General features: G+C 32.3%; 1 protein-coding gene across 1 annotated transcript; it reads left to right on the top strand.

The window, feature by feature from the left end:
• The first annotated feature begins 245 nt into the window (after positions 1-245).
• LOC132558074 (soma ferritin-like) lies at positions 246-5,495 on the top strand. The gene is made up of 4 exons (XM_060222636.1): positions 246-435; positions 1,544-1,690; positions 2,201-2,326; positions 4,755-5,495. The coding sequence occupies exons 1-4, from the start codon at positions 331-333 to the stop codon at positions 4,893-4,895; spliced, it is 519 nt and encodes a 172-aa protein (XP_060078619.1). The 5' UTR covers positions 246-330; the 3' UTR covers positions 4,896-5,495.
• The last annotated feature ends 5,196 nt before the right edge of the window (positions 5,496-10,691 follow it).

Here is a 10,691-nt window from a genome sequence, read left to right as displayed (position 1 = left end):
AATCAGGTAAAACAGTTGCAGCTGACCGGAAAGGAAAATCATATACTATCTAGTTTTGCAATAATATTCTACGAATGCATGATATTTTTTGTTTGTTTGTTTTAATAACACAAATAATGTAGTATTTATGTTGTTTATGCAAATTTATATATGATTCCGGACTATTCGTGTCCGGGTACAGTAGGGATTTACACAACAGTAGTGACTTCCTCTCTGCTCTTTGTTGAGTTGTTGTCTAGCTGCGTCAGTGAACGTACAGACAAAACAACAGCTGAAGTCAAAAAGATAAAAAAAAATTGAATTTGAAAAGAAATATTAATCTTCTTCAAGATGGCACAGACCCAACCAAGACAAAATTTCCACTCGGAGAGCGAAGCCGGCATCAATAAACAGATAAATTTGGAGCTCTATGCCAGTTACATATATCAGTCAATGGTAGGGTATGGGTGTAAGGCAACCAAGATATTGGTAATTTCTCGGTGTAAGTCGAGTCCAATATATGTAATATTGTACCTAATTTTGCTGCAATTTACTGAGGATTGGCACTTACTAAGAACAAGTATAATGCGTATCAAAAACAATACGCGGCAATCACTGATGCCCTTTTCAGTTGTTCATCCTACTAAACTAAATTTGATAATAAATTTCCAGGTAGTACAGGATGTATATAAGATGTAACATTATGATAATAATTTGCTTGATTAAATGGCACTTATAACATGTGATATTTCCATAACAATTTTCTAGCTAAAATGGCACATGTATAACAAGTTCTATTTAGATGACAATTTTCTAAATAAAACTGCACATATATTACATGTAATATTCAGATGACAATTTTCTAAATAAAACAGCATGTATATATCGGGATATTCAGATGAGAATTTTCAATATAAAACGGCATGTATATATCGGGATATTCAGATGATAATTTTCTAAATAAAACAGCATGTATATATCGGGATATTCAGATGACAATTTTCTAAATAAAACAGCATGTATATATCGGGATATTCAGATGATAATTTTCAATACAAAACAGCATGTATATATCGGGATATTCAGATGATAATTTCTAAATGAAACTGGCTGTATATAAGGTTTAACATTTTGATGATAATTTTCTGAATAAAACGAGAAGAATGTAACATTTTGATAATTTTCTTAATATTATGAGACATATGGAATATGTGAATTATACATTTATTGTGTGAAGTGATTTATATCAAAGTCTGTAATAATCAAAACAAATTACCAACGAGTTTGAAGAGGGATCCATAGGGTCTCGACACAATTTCCAGACCATATGGCACATATCTTTACTATGTATCTACATGTATAATAATACTTAGTATTACTTATAATGCATTGCAAATTTGTCAAGTCCCAAATGGTAGAACATTGTGTTCCTTATTTCAACCTTGTTATTTATTTTTACTGAAGAAGACATACAACTTGTGTTTAACTGGATTGCAATTTTTCTTTGATTTATGAGCTAAATTATTTCTAAAATATCTTACCACTATCAATTTGATATTTTCAGGCCTTTTATTTCGATCGTGATGATGTGGCACTTCCAGGATTCAGCAAATTCTTCAAGAAATCATCTGATGAAGAACGAGAACATGCAGAAAAGCTGATGAAGTATCAGAATAAGAGAGGAGGCCGTATTGTCCTTCAGAACATCACTGTAAATATCAATCTTTGTTATATTAATTAAAGTAAAATTAACTAGAATTACTTCAACAACAATCAGTGGAAGATCAATTTGTATATGACTTTCTATTTAGGAGGAAAGTAGTGATGAGATTTTCAAGGTGTAACTTGTTTATTGTCCCAAAGTGGTACACTTGATGGGAATGTGGCACTACATTATGCAAAGAAAGATCTTAAACATTTTTCTTGCATAGTTATATAACAGGAGCTAAATGTTTGGGTTTTTTTTTCAGCAGGAATTTAACTGAAATTATCACATTTTAAGAAACAAATATTAAAAACTGATGGAATACTGGGGGAAAATTCTTGAAATGGAATTTTTAAAGGTTTATTTCAAAACAGTCTCCAAAAATAATTTTTGCAATGCTTACAACCATAGGGAAAAATCTGTAAACCAAAAAGTAAATATGTCTGCTATCAGTCCTGACATAATTGAGTACATGTAACCAAGTAATTGCTAAGTTTCTTTATGATTATTTTGCAGAAGCCTGATCGTGATGAGTGGGGGAGTGGATTGGAAGCCATGCAGACTGCTCTGTCACTGGAAAAGAATGTCAACCAATCACTTCTAGATCTTCATGGTGTTGCTAATGCTCACGGAGATCCACAGGTATGTCACTTCTAGATCTTCATGGGGGTGCTTATTCTCACAGAGATCCACAGGTACGTCACTTCTAGATCTTCATGGGGGTGCTCATTCTCACAGAGATCTACAGGTATGACACTTCTAGATCTTCATGGAGGTGCTTATTCTCACAGAGATCTACAGGTACGTCACTTCTAGATTTTCATGGGGATGCTTATTCTCACAGAGTTCCACAGGTACGTCACTTCTAGATCTTCATGGGGATGCTTATTCTCACAGAGATCCACAGGTATGTCAATTCTAGATCTTGATATTGTTGCTTATGCTCACGGAGATCTTTCACATTAAGACCCTTAGATGCTTCTTTTAAAAGCAAAATCATTGATTAATGTGTTCTATCTATAATGCCTCTTGCAAACAGTGTTAGACTGGCAAACAGTGGGAAGGAGGATAAATCTGTATATTTGGAAATGTTTGATTGTCTGTAGACAAAATTTGTTTCAGTTTAAAACTGATCTTTTTAAAAAAAAAAAATGTGGGAATGACCATTACAAAATGGGGATTTACCTCCTTTTCAGTGAGTTTTCCCCTTTAATATAAGAAATGAACACGATTTTTCTGGCTATGCAATTGCAGAAATAGTTGTTTTTCAGGCCTTCAATTGACTTGAAATTTAGTTCATGCCTTCATTATGGTACCATATAGTAAAGAATAGTGGTTATTTCCTTGTTTAACCAAAACCCATTTTTTTATGTTTTTGGACTATTCTGGGATGATGTATTGATACTATGCACTATAAAGTTTAATTAAACAAATGATTTGTATTTTTGTAATTTTTGCCTTGTTTTGGACTTAACTATGGACACAAAATAATTACAACACTCTATTAATATATTTATGAAAGAGTGTTTTGGAAAGAGAATGTTTGTGTATGTGAAAAGATATATACTAGGGATGAGTAACATTATGTAGCACATATCAAATAAAAAAGGGACAAATGACATAACATAACGTTGAAAATAACTGGCATTTGTTAACTTGTTACACAATTTTTTAACATTTAGCATATCTAATGCTTGATATAGGATGTCGATTCTTTACATGATCTTTTTGTGATTTCACAATCATGATCTGAAGTTATTTGATAAAGTACAAAGGGATGAATTATTATTATATTTTGAGCATTTTAAAATATAGTTTTCAACTGTTAGAGGTCTTTGCGTGTGCAGGGAATATTAGTTATCCTCAGGATGACAGTTCTGGGATTGAAAATGTTTCATATAATGTAATGGGTTAATAGAAAAAAAACTTGTATTAAATGAATATATTGGCTTTTTAACATTTATTGCTTTTGGCTATCTATAGGTGTATAACAGCACCAAGTTTATACTCTAAGATTGCAGGGCATATCTGTGTAGGTCAAACTGACACTAAAATCTTTGGTGTCCGATGACATTCAGTATCCATCGATAAATATTAGTAAACACGAATATATAGTAAACTTGTAGAACTTATATATGGACATCAATAGTTTGAGGAATATGACTGTTAGTGATATAACACAGTAAACTTGTAGAACTTATATATGGACATCAATAGTTTGAGGAATATGACTGTAAGTGATATAACACAGTAAACTTGTAGAACTTATATATGGACATCAATAGTTTGAGGAATATGACTGTGAGTGATATAACACAGTAAACTTGTAGAACTTATATATGGACATCAATAGTTTGAGGAATATGACTGTAAGTGATATAACACAGTAAGCTTGTAGAACTTATATATGGACATCAGTAGTTTGAGTTATATCACTGTTAGCGATATAACACAGTAAACTTGTAGAACTTATATATGGACATCAGTAGTTTTAGAAATATGACTGTTAGTGATATAACACAGTAAACTTGTAGAACTTATATATGGAGATCAGTAGTTTGAGGAATATGACTGTGAGTGATATAACACAGTAAACTTGTAGAACTTGTATATGGACATCAGTAGTTTGAGGAATATGACTGTGAGTGATATAACACAGTAAACTTGTAGAACTTATATATGGACATCAGTAGTTTGAGGAATATGACTGTTAGTGATATAACACAGTAAACTTGTAGAACTTACAGGGACAATGTCAATAGTTTGAGAAATCTGAAGTTTTAGACATGATCTATGTTGGTGGTTAGTATAATAAAGCCAATTCTTTTTCATAAAAAAGACTACAAAATATTTAGGTTTAGAATGTCAATAAGCAAGATTGTCATGTTATTACAAGAAAGAGCCGATAAATGTGCTCCACATTGTAATGTTATATGTATTATGTACACATACACCATCACTCTGTTCCTAGTTACATTGAATTTTCTGAAAAATGACACAATGAGGATAGTTGTAACGTTAACTCCTGCAAATATTTGATTTAAAATCAAATTTTTTTCTGGTTTACTAGTTTTCCGACTTTATTGAGGAGACCTTCCTGACGGAACAGGTGGAGGCTATCAAACAGCTGTCTGATTATATCACTATATTGAAAAAGGTTGGACCAGGACTTGGAGAGTTCCAGTTTGACAAAGAAACTTTGCAGGATTAGACAGCCAATCAGCACTTTGTTAACAACAGTATCAACCAATGGGAGCAAAGACACTTCTATCAGCATTGACCAATTATAGATCAGTTCAAAGAATTTAAAGCTTTTTCTTTTTAATGTATTGTTGTGTGTAATATTTTAACAATCAAGACATCACCAAAAGTTATGAAATATTTTATCAAATAAATATGATAGAAAAACTAAATTGAGAAGATATCTGAAATTGTTTGGCATTTATGTGAAGTATATTTGGATATATCAGCGATTGTTTTGTAGCCAGAATACAAACTAGGAAACTCCTTTAAAACACAACTGTTCAAATGTGTAGCTGTTGTGAAGTAGATATTGTAGTATAACATAAGTGTTGGGTGTTACATACATCTTGTTGTCAGAAATTCAAATCAGATGTTCAAATCCAGAGCATACAGGCTTGATTATACCAAATTCATCTACCATATTACTGCGGATAATCTATTGGACCAAATATTTTTCCTTGTTTTGATATACAACATTTACAACAAGTTTTATTTTGGATCTTTTGTATGTATTCATGAAGTTTTTAAGCTGTTGCAAATTCCTGTTATTTTTTCCTTTGTATTTTGTGTCAGTATTTGTGTTTCTCTCAGGAAATATATATATATTTGAGAATAAATATTGTCTTTCAAAATCATTATGTTGTACATTGTTCTTGTCAGACATCAACATGGCACATGGTATTTGATTGTCTGTTATCTAGTTTATTTGTATTTTGCATCGTTACATAGTCTGTCCTACTCTCTGCTCCCTCTTGATACTTCACCTTCACCTGCCTCTTATCTGTTCTTGCTCACCCCTGTCCGCTGCCTTTTGCCACTCTCACTGGTTTTTGAACTAATATCAATGTATACTTCAGATTACGGTGTACTATTTGTAATACTCCTTTGTGTATATCATTAATAAGGCATGTACCTCCACATGTTGACCTTATCACTCTCAGGCTCCAATGATCTACCTAGGTATCGTTGCCTATTATGTTTACAACACACGCTAGCCTGAGAGCACTGCATTACTTAATCACACTAACGGTATCTAGCCATGGTGCTTCACACTGGGGTGCACATCTCTCCTGTTATCAAGCTTGCAACACTACATGTACCTGTCCCTCTTGGGGTTGTTTACCTCAGTCCTGCATTACCTGACCTTGACCTAAACTTAGCTCTCTATATACCTACCATTTCAAAGCTACCATTATTGACTTAATATCACTCATTTTGTTATATTCTGTTTAAGAATAAGTAAATTAATTTTCTACTGGTCTTCACTGACCTCAATAAAGTGTTGATGGTGTAGAATTTCTACAATGTATTTGGGTGATGACCTGAGCTAGCCTATGTGAGCTTGCTTGATCGTAGGAAACCTTGGTTAAGAAAGACTTGACATATAATACTCATATCCTGAACTTTTGCTATCATCTCAATCACCTGGTTGTGTTTGGTATTACTTATTTCTATCATATATAAAAATTTCGACAATCTATTTGCAATCAAGTGCAATACAGATGAAAAATAGAACTCGGTCATCGATCCCAAGAACCTGAGAAAATAATCTATATGACCACTAAAGTGGGTCAAGGTCATTGAACAGACTGGAAGGCATCTTAAGGTACAGGCAAGTGGACAAATGATAAAAATCAGTTCTGGCATTTGGAAAATTTAATATGCATAAAAAATAAAATTCAAAATGACATCATGGTCGTCACAACATAATAAAGTTAGCGACCAATTCATGAATATTGGCCATATAGTGTGAAACTTGTCAATCACATCAAATACTTTTAGCAAACAATTTATACAGGTATTTGGCTGATTGACTTGCAATATGGAATGATGTATCTCTAGCCACTGAGTTCAGTAGAATAATTTCTAGTACAAAAGAACGCTTAAAATTTGACAAAGAAGAAAGGTCTATACCTTCACTTATCACGTACAAAAACATGGTCAATCCAGGAGGGGATTCGCCACACAAAACATAATGCCACTTTTGTTAGAAGATGCAGCGTATCATTTCAAAACATGGACAAGAAACCAATGTTTTGTGTACACCAGAAATACATCATGATTGGTTATTAGTACTAATTACTTATCTGGTGCTAAACATTAATCTGTGAGGACATATTAAAAAGGTCAGTTTCTACAATAACACTGGCTAGATCCACGAAAAACAAGTATTAGTATACAAACTTCATCAACAAAAACAACAAAATAATGGTGAATAGCTCAATTCCCTTTGACAGGAATTCTGACATTCATTCACGTGTATATCCCTAGATAATACTATTCTTACTAACTAGTAATAGATATCTTCACTGTAACTTAAATGCACATAAGTTCATCATGAGATAAAAAAAAAATGCTATGATTAGAAGGCAAGCCTGATAGGCACAGTATATAACATGTTAAAATAATTTTTATTGTAACCCTCTATATAATTTTGGGGTCTGTAATTAATTGTTGGATGGGGCTTAATACCATGAGATAAAAGTGACAAAGGACATCCTTGATACTTCAGGGGTCACACTCACTGATGCTCTGCACCCCTGGAACATTTGATGGCAAAAGTGAAGGTACAAGTGAAGTACATTTGTAATTTGATTGGTCTACAGTATGTTTCAACAGAAATAAGCTGGCCTATCACAGACACCCTCCTTTGATTACAAAGTGACACAACTTCAAAGATCTCCTAATTCATTTGATGTACATCAAAAGATCAAACTAGTCTTCTCATCTTATCCACAAGGTGTCTCATATGTTCCAGGGGTATAGACAGTGAAATTATTTATAACACCTAAAGTATTGAGGATGCCAAAAGTGGAGTTGGTAATGAATTGTTAGCATTCTCTCTGTTGACTGTAGCATGTCATTTTGGATAACTATAGATTCCCAAGATATTGAAAAGAAAGATGGTTATTTTTTGATAACTGTGAAATGTTGTAATATTCCAATGTCATCTTAAATCACCCAAAATCATTCTCTCTAGTCAGACCAGAAAGATTGGCCACAATGGAAGTTTTATATTGGGGAATACTCCTAGATTATATTCATTCTTGTTAGAAAATTGTATATATAAAATACATTGCAATGACCACAGATAATGTTACTTTGCTCAGGATTTCGCTGTGCCAGTAAAATTCAAAATTTCACTAACCTCTCTGGGTCATACTAGAATTCCAGACAATTTTTATGACCTGTCAGGGTTAATTTGGGCCAGTGAAATCATAAACAATCATCACAATGGTCTAGATACGTGTATGAGAATTTTGTGGACGGTAAATTGTGGTAATACTATCACAAGGTGTTTTTATTGTCCAGTAAAATGTTGTGTAACATCTTGAATGGATTAAGATATTATCATGAAAGTTGTCTTTCTCGTCCTATACCTGTGAAATATTGAATTGTTAAATAGATTTATAAAATATACCACTAAATTTATATTAAAATATTTTAAAAATTTTTGTCTCAAAATACTCTGAAATTCACCATCACAACTTACATATAATTATATCAGTTGATCAACACAAGTAAAAACTACAACTTATTGTATCACAAATGCTGATAAATGCTCTCTCACTAATTAACATGTCATAGATAGGAATCAATAGAACTATCCTGCATTATAACAAAAATCACCATCAGTTAAGGGTGTATGCCACCTTTACTATGATAATCTTTAAAACAATTTCACAAATTTTAGGCAACAGTATGTAGTTTCTTATCAAATAATCATTGTCAGTACATGTATGTTAATTGAAGGCTATATGTAAAAGTGGAAGACTGATATTTCGTCGTTCATCTAGTTTATTTATGTGCTTGGAATTTAGTTATGTCATTGTAAACGTTCAAAGTAATTTTTGTGTGAATTCTGCACATGCTTTTTTCCAAACATAAGCTATATAATACAGTATGATTCAATAGGTAGTCGGTCAACAGGAAAGTCTTGATAAGGTTGGTTGGATCTTCTTCTTTTTCTTCACTCTATTGACCTTGTGATAGTGTAGATGTACAGAGGTGTCAGATATGTATGGTTTGAGTTATTTCTCAGTATTAACAAATCTTTTATTTATTTCCAAAGGAGCATTGTAGTTGTAAATTGAAATGTGTTTTGTAGTGGTGTACTTGTGTGTGTGAATGGTATATCAAATGTGTCCATACTTAATCACACTCAATTAATGCTCTTTTCGTTTGATAGAATATATCAAATTTTATATACCAGAGTTTGTCACCATTTGCCATGCTTCATTTATCCATTTTTATGGGTTCAAGATCAACAAATCTGGGTTAGACTCATAGCCAGAAAATGCTCCATTTACATACAGAAATAAATATGCTAGGGGAGACAAATCCAATCTCGTCCACTCTGCTCGGGTTAAAAATAGAAAAAGATAAGCAGAAATTCATCATTATGTCGGTAATTTACATACACTGCTGAAACAATTGTATATTGGTAAATATTCTGATATCATTTTAAGTGTTATTAGATGACATGGGGGTATTGCATGGCTAAATGAGAGATAGCTAGCTCTGATAACAGTACTTGTCTAACACTGAAAAGGACGTCAGAACTGACACAAAAAAAAACTTAATATGGCAGCTTTAACACATTTGAAATAGAGAAGAAGACTACAACAAATAATAACGAGTTGTACATGTCATGGACTAATGATTAAAGGGAGATAATTCTAATATAAAATCTATATAATGTAAGGTAGCTTGTAATTGGTGGTGATACCTGTACTATACCTTTCAGACACATGTGACATATGACATATTTACTAGATCTGGCATATAAACAACCTTTAACACAATAATCATCAATATATTAATATCTATGGAAAATATATACTTCAAAATTATATTCAACAGTATTTCAAAAACACTTCTTGATATGTTCATGAAAAATGTATCTAAAAGTCAATACAAATGTAGTAAATATCACAGTTTTTAGATGATAAAGACATACAAAATATAAATAAAAAAAGACCTTGAAAGTACAATGCAACAGAAATGGACGGTCAATTTGATTGACAAGGTAATGAGATCAGAAATATATACAATATATTTTATTTTGGGTTTAGTTGATATCATTTTCATGTATAACCCTCCATTTGGGTCATGTTAAACTCGGTTTCCTTTAATCAGCTTGTGACTGTACAAGTAAAAATGTGCCTGATCCAGCCAAATACTTCAAATTTAGGAAACATTGATTTTCACTTTTGTAGCCCTTCAAGCAGTTTCACACAAGAAGGACTACACACACATTTTAACCTAGCATTACGACAAAGTTTTGTGAAAAGACATAAAACATTTGGAAGACATAAAATAAAAAATATTCTTGTCGTCTAAATTTTTTTGCATGAAATATTAGTTTGAAAAAGAATTAAATCATGTTGTGTCAGCACTACAGATATTTAGATATCTCACACACATGTCCCTAGTGTAAATGCATCAATTTTATACAAACAGCTGGCATCACTACAACAGTCAATTTAAATTTCACATGAGATTCTTCGACATCGCTGAAAAGTCAGTGGAGCTGTCTCCTCTGTCCATATCATCTTCCCCACAGCACCATTTTTACAGTCGATAATTGGAATGTTTCAACCTGAATCCTATCCAAGGTAATTGAATTTTTTTTCCAAAATTTCATTTCCTCTACAAAAATGTACAAGTACAAAAATGAAGAGCTCTGCATTGAAAATGGAAAATCAAATCCAAGTAAGAACTCTTCAAGTTTTCTTGCCCTTAAAAAAATCACATCATAGAT

This window comes from Ylistrum balloti, unplaced genomic scaffold (assembly GCF_031769215.1).
Source record: "Ylistrum balloti isolate Yb309-2 unplaced genomic scaffold, AGI_CSIRO_Ybal_v1 Utg369568, whole genome shotgun sequence".
In the NCBI taxonomy this organism is placed as follows: domain Eukaryota; kingdom Metazoa; phylum Mollusca; class Bivalvia; order Pectinida; family Pectinidae; genus Ylistrum; species Ylistrum balloti.
Note: the sequence above shows the minus strand (reverse complement) of the source record. Positions and strands in the feature narration are given on the sequence as shown.

Bases quoted from the DNA above. Each gene is read 5' to 3' on its own strand.
- LOC132558074 (XM_060222636.1), top strand. From the start codon at position 331: ATGGCACAGACCCAACCAAGACAAAATTTCCACTCGGAGAGCGAAGCC. The intron at 436-1,543 runs GTAGGGTATGGG...TGATATTTTCAG, and splicing joins GTTACATATATCAGTCAATG to GCCTTTTATTTCGATCGTGA. The intron at 1,691-2,200 runs GTAAATATCAAT...ATTATTTTGCAG, and splicing joins TTGTCCTTCAGAACATCACT to AAGCCTGATCGTGATGAGTG.